Source organism: Macroventuria anomochaeta (assembly GCF_010093625.1).
Source record: "Macroventuria anomochaeta strain CBS 525.71 unplaced genomic scaffold BU25scaffold_26, whole genome shotgun sequence".
NCBI classification, from domain to species: domain Eukaryota; kingdom Fungi; phylum Ascomycota; class Dothideomycetes; order Pleosporales; family Didymellaceae; genus Macroventuria; species Macroventuria anomochaeta.
The window spans coordinates 76,056-92,189 of record NW_022985387.1 but is presented as its reverse complement, the minus strand read 5'-3'; the positions used below and the strand labels follow the sequence as shown (position 1 = coordinate 92,189).

Genomic DNA, 16,134 nt, shown 5'->3' with positions numbered 1-16,134 from the left:
GATGGACGTGGAACTAAGGCCTTCACTGACGAGCTAGTCCTGCGCACGGAAAGTATCGAGATTGCCAGCTGCGAGAACACATGCACGAAACGGACCTACAGTAACGACGATGATATCTGTAACGACTGCTTAGCTATGCCCTGGGAGTCATTCGGTGCATCGGACAATCCCGGTTCGTTCAGTGCGCAAGAGCCGTTCATGAGTTGGAAGTACACTGTGCCTGTGGGGCACATCTGGCTGGGAAGCTTGACTTGCCGAATTTGTCGCTTCATGCGAGAGCTGCTGGTTGATTATGGCTTCGAAAGCACAGCTTCCATATGAATACTACATGGCGGATGGGATGGGAAGAAGCCGTTCAGGATGACTTTTCTGGAGCTCGACGAGAATGAGGACGACAGTATAGATTCGGAACACAGCGATGACAAACGTGCTTCAAGCTGTTTGCAGTGTGACGGCGACCTCCAGGCCGATGGCAGTGGAAACCAGAATCAGGAGCAGGACAGTGAAGACGATGCCTACACAGTCGGGGAAGATAGCGAAGACGGATACCATACCTTTGCAACACCGAGCTTCTTTGCCACTTCTCCAGAAGTCGAAGCATTGCAATCCGCGATGCAAAGTTACAAGCCTACTCATGTCGAGTTCGGGATCATCGAAGGGTGGCTTAATGAATGCAATCGAATCACGGTCAAAGATGCGCTCAAGAGAATCGACAGTACGTACGCAACGTGAGAGTTATCAACTGCGTCAAGAGAGCCATAGTACCAGCACCGTCTGACCGCCCTTGTTGCATTTTCGTACCACGAGTCAAAGTGGGCCAGCCGTGCCTGGACTTTCCAGGAGTGTCATGACTCGCCCCGAAGGCTGTTCACGACTGAGCAAACCACCGCTGTCTGCAATTTTGCAGTATATCAGGAAACTACAGGTGTCAAGCCCTGTTCACGCTCGAGTCCGATCTAAGCAAATCTAAGGGGCTGGATCAAACAAGTCAATTCGGACTCAGTACCAGCTGCAGTACTAAGAGTGGTTCCCTATCCTCTAGCAAGTGTAATGGATATACTCAGCGTCTACAGCCATCGCCCGATGTCATATGCTCAGATGCACTGAACGCCATCGCGGGGACCTTGAACACGTTCTCTCGCCACTCTATCTTGCATCTGCGGGGCTTACCAACCTGGCTTTCTAATAGTAAGAGGATAGTACGAAGCCGGATAAAACACTGTCGTCCTCCGACGTCGCGAAAGAGCCTTTGCATACCCAGTGGGTTGACGCAGAGTTGGATGGGACGTCATCAACCGCCTTCCAGCCTAGGAGCCCAGGTACCTCACAGGGTGACGGTAGCATAGCGTTGCTATGGCACCACCATAGTCGTTGTCGATGCCACACTGGCTTTCCTTGCTGATCACTGCTCGGCTGACAGGAGGGCATTAGGTGGTATACGCAGCAAACTCCTCTGACTTCAGGTGGCGGCTTCATCACCATGCTCCAGCGGATGTCTTATGCCATTTTTGCACCTTTCTGGATTCAACAACGATAGGTCCTTGGCGGGTAGACGATATAGAAACAGTGTATTGACCACAACGGCCTTCACTGAGTTCGTCTGAGCTCAGAAAGCAAAAATAGACCGGCAACGCTTGGTATTCGCAAGCGTTGACTTCAAGTTTGTCAAGGGATACCTTGCCAGGCGCAAGACAAACACCAAGACCTTCACTGCCAGACTGGCTCACTGAAACAACTGGGAAATCACAAACTTATCGATTGACATCGTCGGATCGTGGTTGCTGCACCAGCAGACTGTCACTTCGTGGCCTGGTCGTATCTTTGGGGCTCACCATGCACGACAGGAAAGAAAAGACCTGTCGGCTTTCTGGTAGACCTACCACGGACCATCGAAGATAGTATCCGTGTGACACAGTCATTGAATTCAAGTACTTTTGGGTCGACAGATACGTATGTATCCCTTCCAACACTTCACCCGGAGTGGATTACATCACATCGACGTCGCAAGATCGTGTATAACAAGCTAACCAGTGACAATGCATAAGTCAAGAGAGCAGCTACGGCAGGCACGAGCAGATAATGCAGATGGCAGACATATGTGCAGCGGCGCAAATCACCGTTATTGCTGCCGCAGGAGAAGACCCAAACTACGGTCTGCCCAGAGTATGGGAAGCGTCTCGCGACCTATTGCAGACCAGAAAATCAGACTCCCTGCGCCTTTCCGTGTGCCCACTGCTTCCTATGACCCTAGTACTCAAGGATTCGACATGCATCTCACGTGCTTGGGCCTTCCAGGAATGCTACTTTTCTACACGCAGACTCTTTTTCACGGACCACCAGATCGTCTAAATTTGTGCTATGAAGCAGTGTCACGAAAGCGAACAATGGTTTCCCAAGGCTTTGATTCAAGTGATTGAAGTTTTCACCCCATTCAAAGGCCTCATACCAAGTCAGAATCAGCCAGGATCAATCTGTCCATGTGAAGCTATATCCCAGGCTGTTGGAGTCCTTGAAACCTATAGTGAAAGGGTTTTTATCCTACGACACCGATGCGCTGAGAGCTATCATTGGAACGCTAAACGCTTTTGCTCAGCATGATGTGTACCAAATTTGGGGTGTCCCTTTCAGACGGGTCATGGCGGCCGAAGCTGGGCTTGTGAACATTAGTGGACATCTCTCGGGCAAATCTAAATAACAGAGCGAGATTACTTTGCTCTGGAGACGTCAAGTAACAAGTAGTCGTCGCCGAGGATATCTTACTTGGTCGCCTCTCGCTCGGGCAGGGTATATTGATAGTTTCAGGCAGTACTGCTTCCAAGGGTGATTAATCAAGTGGGCTCTCCTGTTATGATACCATACGATGATGTTCAGGCCATCTTACCGTCTACATCTGAAGACACACACGATAGCAACATAGCAGGTAGCACCCGCTGCCTTACGATTGCGTCTAGAAACGGCCCCCTTACGAGTTGTCAGATCGGCTTTGGGAGACGAGCATCGACGGAACTGGAGCGTATTTTCAGACGCCGACGAAATATCCTCGGCTTCCATTGTCATCCAGATGGAAGATGATACGGAACCCTGTTTCACGCCTTTCTGGGATGAGTCGCCGACAGTGGGCCAGGCCCTCAAAGGCTTGCTCTTCGAAGTCGCAAATTCTGGAGTACCGCACCAGTTTGTAATGATCATAGACAAATGTGGACAATCATACCAGCGTTTAAGAATATTCAAACTTCCTTACAACCTCATCACGGCTACCGTACACTCGGGAAGCCCTCACATATGTACCTGACGTCAGGGATGATAATACACCCTGGTTTTACACTAAATCTACGTCAACTTAATCGCGGGTCGGACCTGGCTGGGAACTATCTTCCCAACTACACAAACCAGGAAGAAAACAGATGATGAGATCCGGAGAACCTCCGGTGAAGGAACCCCTCATTTAGGATACTTGGGCCGCTGTCCATTTAGACAACTGCGTCGACGTGTCAGAAACCTGGTGGGAACACTACTTCGAGGAAGAAACAATTGTGTTGACTTAACGCACGCCATCGAATCCGAAATTTGAAACTTGATTGTTGACTGGCTTCGCACAAGATTGGTTGTTAAAAATACCGGGATACAACGTCAAAGACTCTGACATCCGATCCGCTACAGGATGGTAACAACTTGAAAAGCTTCGAACAATGGTGGCTTAGGTGCCGCCACTCTGCTCCTTGTCGATGCACATGATCTTTGTTCAAAGCAATGAACATCGTCAAGCATACTTTGTCTCCATGCTTCTATGCTGTCACCTCATCGCAGGAAAGAATAGTTCACTTATCGCTTGCATTGGGGGGCGCAGGCTGCTTCCCCCCAGGTAAGAGGAGGTGAGGTGCCAACAAAGAGGCAGGTATCCGTGAAGGAGTTCTCAACTTACCTAGGATGGAAGGCCGGTCAGCTACATATCTTGTTGCGGTATCGGTTGGTCCGTACAGCGTCTGACTATACCCCTGACCGACCACCCTGGACTAGTGTGTTACAGGTCAGGTATATAGTCGTCTCCTCCTAGCTAGATAGCAATACAGCGCAGTATTCCATCGACCCGATAGTCCTACGTTATCGTTTACCGTAGCTATCAGTATTCTACAGCGGTCCACACCGCTTCATCTCTAAATACAACCAAAAATCAACCCAAACTCCAAATTCATACTAAAACAATGGAGCGTTGTGAGAGAGTCATGAGACCGTGGGACGGTGGGAGATTTGCGATGTGCAATAAGGTGACAATTTCGATGATGGATGGGAGACCATGGAGGAGCTCGTATTATAGGTAGGTTGTTGCTACATCTCACCGCCATGATGCAGGTTGACGGGTACGGGCAGCTCTTCACCAGCCATAGAACACCTCATAATGCAAACTCTAGAAAATGAATGAAATGAGAAATCTCCACAATGCCAACTGGCAAGAGGGACTCTGCCTGCTCCATCATGATTGAAATCGTTGAAATCGCAACAGCAAGAAGCATGACCCTGTCATGGTGTATTCAACGTTGCGTATCGGGTCATTCAGCAATACCTGAGGAAGCTTGGTACCAATCATTAAGGGAATCGCGAGCTTTATGAATTTCTAAAGTTGCGCCGATTCGATTGTCCAGGATGCATTGTTCTTGCCGTGACAAGTATTGCGGATCTGCGAGGCCTGTCCAACGCGTGCCTCGGCACGCTTCCCTTACAGTATGTAACGGAAACCTTTGTTGTCGATCTCAGTGACATCGTGCATCCCTGCTTCGACAGCTGCTTTTGTTTCCTCATCTGTGAGCTGGACACCGCTTGCAGACTCTCTGTCACGCTTCTTGTTTATTGACCACATGTAGGCAAAGAGCACAAGCACAGCGATAAGCTTGACAGAATATCCGATGAGCATACTGTAATTACACGTTAGCAGAAGCGTACAATTCAGGAAAATAGCAGCTCAACGCACGCAATGTATGCAGACTTGTACCCAGGCGCCTCGCTGCTCTTGAACGTCTGCGGCCCGATGATGTTGCCTACACAATAGCCCGTGAACAAAGCTGCACCAGTGAGCTGTTTTTTGGTGTACCCAGCGATGTTGCTTGAGACGATGGTCAAGCTCATGCTGAATCCAAGGCCTTGGAAGTAACACATCCACAACGCAACGAGTCGGCCCCATTTGTTGTTACTTGGTAGCGCGACCAGCAGACTTGCGCCAATGATACAGATGATATTGGCCACAGTCATGGTGAGACAACGGCTATTGGGCCAGTGTGTGCAGATATAGCTGCCAACAAGGAGAGAGACAAACTGTACGGCACCACCGGGGATCTGGAGGTATTGAGTTCCTAGTGTGTCGACACCGAAGGACTTGATGATCATTGAGCTGAACTATATCGTGTTAATTTCCATCACACTTGCTTTGGTGTGGAGCTACTCACTGTGGTCAGAGCCGAATTCGGTATCTGTGCGCCGGTGGCCATGACAAATAAGATCCAAGTCTTCGGATCATAAAGCGTCTGCCATGCTTGATAAACCTTGAAGTGCTTGTTCTTGACTCCCTGCCTGTTCCCAGAGACTCGATTAACAGCAATGCCGCGTTGTCTCTCAGTGAGAAACTTGGCTGTAGTTGGCAGATCGGGCAGAAAGAGTAGGATAACAATGCCCATCACGGTACTTGCAGATCCGAAGATCAGGAAGACGTACATCCAGCGAGGCAAGCCTGACTTGATGTGACCCACTGCGTAACCGATGAGTCCGCCAAACATAGTGGCAATTCCGTTGGTGCAGTAGTACGCTCCAAGTCGAAGGGGTTGTTCGGCTGAAGTGTACCACATGCTTATAATCAGGACAAAGCCAGGATTGACGGTAGCCTCGAATAGACCAAGTAGGAAGCGATTTGCAGCCATTCCAGCAAAATTATGGCATGCGGGTGTGGTCATAAGAATGACACCCCAACCTGACGAGGTCAGTGAATGATATCGTACGCAGAATGTAGTACTCACCAAGGGTGCAGAAACCGAGGAACTTGGCCATAGGGAGACGTTGCAGCAGGTAGCTCCCGGGATACTGCCCAGCGAGATATCCGAAGTAGAAGATGCTGCCTGGGTCTAATCAGCCTGGATGTTCTCATGATTCAGTCCAACACGTACCCAGCCAAGAGTAATCTTGTCCTTTCAGATTGGTGCCTTCTTGCAGGCCAAACGCCGAAGCATAGTTAATGCCATTCTTATCAAGATACTGCAGTAGATATGTGAAAAATAGTATTGGCAGTATGCGAAAATCGATCTTTCTGAGCGTTTTCTTTGCTTCAACTAGATCAACATCGGCTGTTTGGTTGTTCTTGTAGGCTTCGTATGTATCGTCGAGTTGCGACGATGTTTCAGACGAAAGCGCAGGTGAGTGTTGAATGGCATCGGTATCCTTGTTGTAAGACGTCATTGCGACGACTGGGCTTGACGATCAGCGAGCCTCATGAGCTTTAAAAATTTTTGTCTGAAAGCACGAGGTCTGCAATGACAACCGTGGAGGTGAACAACGCCGATCGAGCAATGACCCAGTTCTCAGTAGAAGCGAATCCGTTCTTTATGAGCAGTTCCGTTCCCGGGTGAACATGCACCGGCAACCACATGGAAATAACGATCGCCTCCACGTTGCAAGCCCAAGAATCACACCAAGATCTTGGGAAAAGCCATAAAGGCTTAGTGACGACACAATAAAGCGCCATCATTGGCGCGGAAGCTTTGTGTGGGGTTGATAAGTGTCGGGAGAACGTTGTGGTGTTTAAGCACGCCATCGGAAGCTGAGTTGACGACCATGCAACCCTGACAGCGTAAGCGCATGCGGTTAAAATCATCGTCAACTTCAACTGTCGCCGCACCTGCAATGCGCTTCAGTACTGAACAACAGTCATCGCGTCGACCTTGTGACGCTTGGAGTAATGCAGATGCACTTGCAACCGTAAACTATTCTGTAACGGGTACAAGACGAGTCAACGCAACCCACGTGCATGATCGTAACGGTGAACGTGGCGTTCAAATACCACCATATTTCCTTTGAGCAGCAGCTAACTTGTGCATGATGGGCGTGCCTCCGTCGTCAAAAGCATCCAAGTACGTGTCCTCTTCTTCGCTACTAAAAAGAAACTCTCTGTCTGCGCCTATTCTCGGCCACTCCGTGTTTGCGTCTCCTCCATAGTCTTTCTTATTACTTTCTTCATCGTCTTCAATGTCGTCTTCATCTGCCTTGTCCTTTTCCTCCCCTCCCCCATCCTCATTCGCGTCGACATTCTCGTCTGTATGCTCTTCCTCGCTTTACACTTCTACTGCGTCACAGCGCAGATCGAATATCACCTCTGCCAGTGTATCGAAAAGACAATGTCTCTCAGCAAGTCTGTCTAGCTCGTACATTTTGTCCAAGAATGAGGAGCGGCCGTCGTTGTCAGAGCATATCCGTGCACGTACCTCTTTGCTGAGCACCGCAATGATCTTAGCTATCGCCTTCTCCAATACCGTTTCATGTTGGAAGTGTTTTCATACTTCACGGCTGATGATATCTCTACTGAGACAAATGGCCTTTCCAGTCTTCGCAAAGTCTGGATACCGGAAGACTTTGTGCCGAACGAAGTTTGGGTGTGCCGGCTTTGTCACCAATCGATGTGATGGTGGACACGACATCGTCAATTGCTTCAAATTACTTCCCAAATTATCTAGCCTAGCCCAATCTGCTGTGCTTCCTATTGATCGAGTGCCAAACGCTGCTGGAGTAATGGTCGAAATTCTAGCACCAAGATGGTGTGCTTGCGGTGTAACGCTTCAGCTACATCTGGCTGGCGAGACACGAGTTTTGTTATGAGCAACTTCAGGAAACGACCGTTGTCGCCAGCATGGATTGCATCGATTTCTGTTGCAAGACCGTCTGGGTGCACCTGTAGGGGTTCTGGGAATGATTAACTCCAGTATTGGCGCGTTACCTCTTGCGCGACGCGTCCGTTCTGAAAGGAGGAAAAGTAGCAACTATGAACAACAGTAAGTCTAGAAGACTGAACGGGAATGCGACACAGATACGGTGAGGACGCGTCTTATAATTTGCGTGAACTGAAATTAACGCACTACTGTGTCCGTGCGTGTGACGACCGGATTTTACTAGGAAAAACAACAAAATATAAGTTTAACCTTGAATATTTTTACTAATAGTAGAGATAGTAAGACACTTTCTATTTAAAAAAAAAAGTATTTGATTTTTAATTATCTTGAACCCTGTGAAAAAAAATCTTTAATAATATAACGTGGTTCACCACCAAGCCACCAGGTATCACCAAGTCGCCACCCCACACCAACTTTGTGATTATTGCAACTACTATTACAATGCCACCACAATGCAACATGCAATTATTATACAACAAAGGCACACTATGTAAGAACCGTACCAACCGTTTCTTCCTCATACTACTCACACGATTGCTATCCGACTCCTAACCAATCCCTACCCTACTACCTACCGGTAGCACAAGAATACTTGCTTAAGTATTCTTTGTAAGGGGCGAGCCGCTGAGGGCAATATGCGATGTAGAACTTGATGGATTTGATAAGGGGCAAGTCCCAGAGCGGTACTTGCAGAATTCTAATACTCCCGCTTCGGAGGTTGCAGGCCCGCTCCGGAGATTGTACGTCCGCTTCGGAGGTACCGAGGCCTGTGCTGTTGCCGAGGCGCTAACAATGGGCCTAGCCCATTACATTCTTGTGCTTACCTTTTGGTATACCTTGGAGATGTCACGTAGTATTGATATCAAGGGCAGGGCGCTCATCCATTACAGACGCTTCTGAAGACTAGTTCTAGATTGCAATTGTATTTGTGCAGCGTTGTGGTTGGGTGTAATAGTCCTGTAATAGTTGGTGAGTCTTACAAAGTCTGTGAGGGGTGGCGACTTGGTGGTACCTGGCGGCTTGGTGGTGAACCACGTTAAATGTATACAAGAATATTTTATAGAAAATGCTTATAATAGCCTAAAACTAGTATTTTGGCAGAAGTAGAGTATATAAAGGGTGGAGTCCAAAAGACAATATGCACAACTATATGCACCAACCTATGCCAAAAGACATGTGCAAGCCCACACCCATAGGTGGGTCCACATGGGACTAGCCCATTACAGAGTATATATAAAGAAATCTCTAAAATTAAAGTCATAGCTGGTATATTAGTTCCAATACTAAAAAAAAATTATATAAAATTCTAACAACGTAAGAATATCTATAATCAGAGTAAAAGTCTTCTATAAGAGAACTTTTGATATTTTCTATTATAGATCCTTAGATCTTTTGATTATTTACTACTTTAATATTAGAAGTATTTTAATATCTTAATTAGTTCTATGGTGAGACTATTTCCAAATAGGCTACTTTGTTGTTTTTCTCAAGTTAAATCCGGTCGGCACGCGCACGGACACGTTAACATCTTAGCGCGCTGTAAGAACGCTGAACATCCTCAATTGAGCCGCGGAACGACCAAGACCTACCTTGCGCCGATCGGAACACTCCAGTCTCCTGTGTACTCATGTTTACTGGCGGACGGATACACGAGACTAGCTGCCTCCTGGATGGCTATCTCTACCATGGACAGGCAGACTCGGATGCTAGCGATTGGCTGGCAACTCGTGCGCGACTTCAGCATCCAGTTCATACGCGTATTTGTTTGAACGTGCGATCAACTCAGTGGCTGCGACTCCTGCGTCAGTCTCAGCAACAACACTACCACCTTCCTTCTCAAAACGACTGCCTGCGACACCGTCACCGATCTGGTGGATTTCAGATGTATGTGCCTGCTGTTGACGGCGTCTGCGTAAGAGAAAAAGAATCAGACCAAGCACGATAGCAAGTCCTGCAAGAGCCCCGACCACGGCACCAGCAATCGTCCCTTTCGAGGTTCCGTTCGATTGCGTCAGCAGAGTCGCTGATTTAGTCGGTGTTACCGCAATAGAAGAGGTTTCAATGGCAGAAGAGATCGTCTCAGACGACTTCGGAGCCGAGTTGGTGAGCAAGGATCCCGAAGATGCTACGGCGATGCATCCAACAGAGGCTTTGCTCTCAGCGAAGCCGTCGATAGGGTGTGCATAAGCTTGAGCACCAGATGTCTCAGCTGCCCATGGTTGCAAGCGTGTTGAGCCATCTGAGCCGTAGGCTGTTGCAGTCGCAGTAACACCAACTGAAAAGTCGCTGTAGCAAGTGCCACCATAGGCCGGCCGGCTCGCTATGACTGGATCTTCTGGCACAGCAAACTTGTACCCACTGTAAAGTTTAGCTGCACTTCTCTCACGAAATGACGACCAGAGGAGACATACGACGGACAGCACGCCATGTAGTTATCTACGGCGAATTGAACGCAAAAGTTTTGCGGACATACCAATGGGCTCATGAGCGGCACCACGCTCGACCCCACCGTTCCCGAAGAGACCGAAGTGTAACTTTGAAGAAACTCGCTGGGATAACAATCCGTCATTGTAGTACCTTTGAATGGCACAGGTTCATTGGCCCATATGAGGTAACCGGGCGGCGGCAGGATCGTCAGACTGTTTTGCATGCATGATGTTGGTGGTGTGAACGTCGTCAACAATGCTATTCTTGTTGTTGGTTGTTCTGGAGAGGATACTATCGCTGCGCCAGTTGTCGTTGCTGCGGCCTTTTGCGACATGGTTTGCTGTGGCTGCTGTTGTAAATTGCACAGTAGTCCGAGTTACGAGCACAGTGCTCAAACCGGCAAATAATCAAAAAGAGCTGAGACAACGGCCAAGTGTGATCATGGATGGTATCTACCTATAAACACCTTGGTCTGGATTGGCACCCTGCCTCGACCTTGCGTCAGTCGCACAAAAAAATGAACATGGGCGGATTCAATATCCGACTCCTGCAGATTGAGGTCCAGCGGGTAAGCACGATTATATTCGGAGCAACAGCCTCATTCATCATAAAGACCCGCTGATTCTTCCAATATCAAGCATGGGTAGTGATCCTCTTGGGGGCCAGATGCCACAGAAGATCTTGAGGTGGGACTAGCGCAACTAACCTTTCATCTGATTCGCTGGAAGACACCACCTTTCTCCACTCCAACTTGGGCCTCTACTGTATCGCTATCGTACGTTGAGCGGCTATTGCACGTACCCCTGGCGGCATCCTTCAGCATCGTTCTGCTTTCTGTTGTAAAAAGATGTCCAATGTTAATACCGCTATATACGTTGCGCCTGACTGGCAAGTATTTGAATACACCCGGAAGTTCTCACAAAGATGCACGGAAGATCTTGACAAGTTTCTAGGAGCAAGAAGCACAGTCACAGGTTGGACATTGCACAGACCTCGAACTAATTAGTCAGTAAGTCTTGGGTTTCGGTGTCACCTCCTCCATATCCTAGTACTACCGATACAGTTTCCCATATTGCAGAAAAGCTGTTACAACTTACAGAGATATTATAAACTCGGCCATATACTTTCCGGCCACATAGTTTCCGGCCACCCCAACCAAAGCAGCCACACAATACAGAGTTGCGATTTTTTTCAACAACGATGATTATATTTGCCACTCAGTACACATAGAATTAAGTCTAAGTGCCGATGCTGCTGCTGCCTTTTGAGCTTCTTTTTCTGGTGTAGTGCTTACTTGTTGAGCCTGTAAAGCTGCTGCGCAATCAATCGCTGCCTTGATACTCTCAGCGTTGCTGAAGCTGTGATGGGCCAGACCCTGGAGAGCTCGGTAGAATCTTGACATGGATGAGATCCATCTATTCCTTTCTTGTTTAGCGTATAAGCAAAAACTCGTCAGTGTTTCTCCATAGCTCCTTATCAATCCAATCACTGTTCTCAGGTACCAGCATACTTTGCGCAAACCCTCACAGATATTTGATTCAGGATCCATGACCCATTGGTTGATGGTTTAAATGTCAAGAGGTTATGACGGTTCAGGTGTATCTGGTAGCCTCAGAAGACGTGGAATGGTCAACGTCAGTGAGAGAGAGAGGCCAAAGAGATGGCCATTGAGTGAATGATCTTTGTTGCGGTATCAGTCGGTCCGTACGAGACCCAATTATCCTTGCTTAGACTGTTATGGACTAGCACGTTCCATGGCCAGTATATATCGTCTTCTTCTAGCTAGATAGCAACTCAGCGCAGTATTCCATCGACCCAATAGTCCTACGTTATCATTTACCGTAGCTATTAGTATACTACAGCGGCCCACACCGCCACAACCTACAACAACTGACTGGCACCTATAATCAAGATCAATAATTGATCATACTGTACGGAGCCACTAACACATCAATCAATCATGACTACCAAGTCAGGCCCTGCAGTCACCCAAGTGACTGTTATCCTTGATTGAGCTGATGACTGGCACAAGTGGCTATTTATACAAAAGGATACTGCCCAGAAGAACAAGATCTGGCAGTACGTTAGCCCTGCTACAAAGGTAGTGGACTTACCTATGTTAATGGCACCACCCACAACAAGCCTCTGCACAATCGATCGAAGCCCTCTACGCCTCTGTAACGGCTATCGCTAGGATACAACGGACGCCTGACGAAGGAGAGCAACCCATATTTTTTTGAGGTATCTTGGCCCCGATATGACGCATGCTCTGCCACGCGGTATAAGGCCACTAACCTCACCTTCGGGTGGTGGTGAAGGTCTTTTGCCAAGCTTTACTGTATATGTAAGCATCAGGGCTCCTCGCGTCAGGTCCGGAGTATCTCGACATCTTGGCGATATGCGGATGGCTGGGCATACCAGTGGCTGGTTAGGAGATTTGTGAGTAATATAGCCTATACAATCCTCTCTCTTCCCCTTCGGCCTTGCCTACATCAACTCGATCGCCGCCCAGCCATGAAGCAATACTTGACTAATACTCGCGTCTCCAAGAGTGCACCGGACAAAACACCTTCACTGATAACCCATGGCCCAAGCTCTCGCAGGCTTAGCAAGATGAGAGCTTCGGAGCACTCTCAAGCCTCTCAAGCCTCATCATCGTCGTCAACTTCTCGCTTTCGATTATCCCGAATTGGCTCTCAGGCCTCGTCAGCTATCCGTCTCAACTCAGCGGAGGCTTACCCACCGTCGCCACCATTGCCAATACCTCAAGCTATATCGAGCCATGATTACCCAACGCCTATTGATAAGGTCTATATGAAGGGCGTAACGTTTGACGTCAACTTCAACCACGTCTATACCAAGGGTGAATGTCTCCAGCCATCCCAATTATGTTACGCTGTTAGGCACAAGTCAACTCTGTCAGGAGGCCGAGCACTCTCAAGTATATGGGCTCATGGGCTTCAACTACACTATACTGAGCTTGATGGCAGTATTACAGAACTGTGATTGTGCAAGATTTGTCATCAAGAATGTCTGAAGTCTGACGCAAAAGCTATTATCAACGGCACATCTCACATACTCTCTCACATCCGCAAGAAGCACTCTATCGATCCATCCACCGGCAGCCATATACCCAGTACCCCTGTCAACCTCCCGCTGTCTTTCTTCACGGCCGCTGCGCACGTCCCTGGCTCATCAAAGTCGACGTCACATATGCCTTGGGAGGCAGATCAGTTTCAAAACTCCGTTGTGGATTGGACGATTATGAGAGACTTGAGCTTTGGAGATGTCACGTGCCCATCCACAAGAGGCTTGTTGACCTGGAACCGTATAAACTTACTCTACGCCTTGCCCGATTTGTCAACAACCCTCTCCAATTATACCAAAAAGCACTACATCAAACGCAAGTCTGAGATCTATAGGCTTATCCAACCTGCTCCTGGCTAGATTGCTATAAGCGTTGATATATGGACTTTGTCCAATCGTCTCAGCTTCATGGGTGTTGTTGCTCACTTTGTTGATGCCAATTACAACCAACAAGACCTCCTGATTGGTTTCCGTAACCTTCACGGTGACCACACGGCCAGTGCGCAGGCCTCAGTAATCCTTGACGTCATCCGAGAGTTCAACTTTGAGTCAAAGTTGAACTGTTTTGTAGGCGATAACACCACAAACAACAACAAACGACTCATCAATTACCTTAACAGGGAGTCTGCAATACTCAGCCTTGGTACTGAGCACCGAATCCGTTGTGCAGGTCATATTATCAACCTCATTTTCAAGGCTACTGTGGAAGGGTTGAGGGTATTGATTGGTGTATATTGCTATGGCGAGGATCGATCGGGACTATATAGTAGGAGGGAATAGCCGTAAACGGGTATGGAAGCAAACCCGAGCTACCCGAATGAGCTGGACAATCAGTGCAGCGGACCGTTAGCAAATACTGCAACGGACCGCTGGCGAACAGGTAGTACCTTCCTTTTCTCCCTCTTCTGAACTGACAGGAGGAACAGCCAGAGGTGTAGGCAACTGCACCCTTTTGGCCGGGTGAGAAGGCTCTGGTAACTGCCTTTTGGCTGGCAGGGAAGACTACCCCAGTGGAAGTAAGTCCTTGTCAGGACAGAACTTCTCATCAAAAACCACGTTTGTTGAACTGATGGTTTGATTATCATTTCTCAGAAGTAGGTAAATTTGAGCCCCCCGGTAGCCCAAAAGCCGACACTCAATGCTCTTGTTACTAACAAGCTTGCGCCTAGGTGCAGTGTCTTTGGCAAAACAGCGAGTGCCAAGTTTGCGAATATGAGCTAGGTCTGGCTTACCACCATACCAGCTTTATAGGGAGTACAATTGTGGCGGCTATGAGGCCTTCGATTTCGTAGGTAGGCAATGGATTCGGCAATGAATGGCCAGGTCTGATGGAGAAGTTTGGCATCTGCCATGGTAGAGGAAACACGTTCAAGGATAATTCGATTTGTTGCTTCTGCAATTCCGTTCTGCTGGTGCTGATCTGTGGCTGTGTATTCAAGGATAATGCCATTGCTTGCACACCCCTCCGTGAACTCTCTTGAGCTATTCTCACCAGCTTGGTCTAGCCGAACACAGTGGCAGTGGCGCTCAGGGCGCTCCCAGATCTCCAGCCATCTGAAGAAAGCCTGAGGCAACTCAGACTTAGCCCGAAGTGGAGTGAGACCTGTCCAGTCAGTGTAATCATCGACGAAAATAGCCCAGTAGCGAGCGCCCTTATGGCCTTTAACTGGGAAGGGGCCAGCAATGTCAACATGTACAAACTCCAAGGGCTAAGTCCTTCTTGCGCATTCTGGGTGAGCAATGGCCCAGCAAGTATGTCTGCTTCACATTGATCACGATGATGTGCTTCTTGTGTTTACAACAGAGCAATGCGTGCCAAACACCGGCAGCTGGGTTTCCTGTTACTTCCAGAATGACATCGATTCCCGGAGTTGCGATCAGCTGAGCGGAGTCAGTGGTGATGGCTGTCTTGCCTTGCTCCAAGCCTTCCTCGAGTGACAGAGATGCAGTTCCATCATACCACTATTGTGGGAAGCCTGTTTTCTTGAGTGCATTCAAGGCACGCTCAGTGGCCAGGTCCGCAATGGTCGCTAGTCGAACATCTTTCGTACGATGCGATTGTGAGACGCTACGTACTCTTTCAGCAAGAACATGGAGTAAGTTAACAACATGTCAGAGAGATACTCACTACGTGGAGCCAAATTGTGGAAGAGTTGAGATTATTGATTGATGTAAGAGAGCTATTGGCTGGAATCGATCGAGACTATATAGTAGAAGGGGATAGCAGTGAAGGGTTGGGGAAGCAAACTGAACTAACCGAATGAGCTGGACAATCAGTGCAGTGGACCGCTGGCGAACACAAATATACTGGGCTCCGATGATGCCAACCTGTATCGGCTTAGCAGCCGCCTCCAGAGCTGCTAGCTTGGTGGCTAGGTTCGTTGTCTTGAGCTTGATCCTGTTCTACCCATCTGACTGAATTGTGATAAGGCCCTTCGTAATTTCAAGTTGCTTTTCGAGTAGGCACACTGATGTCATTTCCAGATTTCTGAAGTTGTTCCCAGTAGCTCGTCTCGAGCTTAGGAATTGTTACCGGACCGGTCTCCGGGTCCCCGACCCATTATCGCCATCTTTTACTTTTGACGGCGAGGTACCGTAGTTAGTCAGCACATGCGCGCCATCACCAGATGCGCCGAAGCCCCCCAAGCAGCTTATACAGAATTGAGGCTGTAGAGCCATGTACAATAGCTATTATCAC

At 48.4% G+C, this 16,134-nt stretch overlaps 4 protein-coding genes across 4 annotated transcripts; 3 read left to right on the top strand and 1 right to left on the bottom strand.

Moving 5' to 3' along the window:
- Window positions 1–360: 360 nt before the first annotated feature.
- Window positions 361–1,186, top strand: BU25DRAFT_423348 (uncharacterized protein; the record flags this gene model as incomplete). Its single annotated transcript, XM_033708207.1, has 2 exons — window positions 361–715; window positions 1,074–1,186. 2 exons carry the CDS (start codon window positions 361–363, stop codon window positions 1,184–1,186), a joined length of 468 nt encoding a protein of 155 aa, XP_033559446.1.
- Window positions 1,187–2,031: 845 nt separating this feature from the next.
- BU25DRAFT_412699 (uncharacterized protein) lies at window positions 2,032–2,583 on the top strand. Its single transcript, XM_033706858.1, has one exon. It carries the CDS (start codon window positions 2,080–2,082, stop codon window positions 2,347–2,349), a length of 270 nt encoding a protein of 89 aa, XP_033559445.1. The 5' UTR covers window positions 2,032–2,079; the 3' UTR covers window positions 2,350–2,583.
- A 2,131-nt stretch (window positions 2,584–4,714) lies between these two features.
- On the bottom strand, window positions 4,715–6,438 carry BU25DRAFT_441419 (MFS general substrate transporter; the record flags this gene model as incomplete). The annotated part of the gene is made up of 5 exons (XM_033709233.1): window positions 4,715–4,910; window positions 4,967–5,388; window positions 5,439–5,956; window positions 6,003–6,101; window positions 6,150–6,438. The coding sequence occupies 5 exons, from the start codon at window positions 6,436–6,438 to the stop codon at window positions 4,715–4,717; spliced, it is 1,524 nt and encodes a 507-aa protein (XP_033559444.1).
- Window positions 6,439–12,863: 6,425 nt separating this feature from the next.
- On the top strand, window positions 12,864–13,796 carry BU25DRAFT_423345 (uncharacterized protein; the record flags this gene model as incomplete). Its single annotated transcript, XM_033708206.1, has 2 exons — window positions 12,864–13,290; window positions 13,378–13,796. The coding sequence occupies 2 exons, from the start codon at window positions 12,864–12,866 to the stop codon at window positions 13,794–13,796; spliced, it is 846 nt and encodes a 281-aa protein (XP_033559443.1).
- Window positions 13,797–16,134: the final 2,338 nt, after the last annotated feature.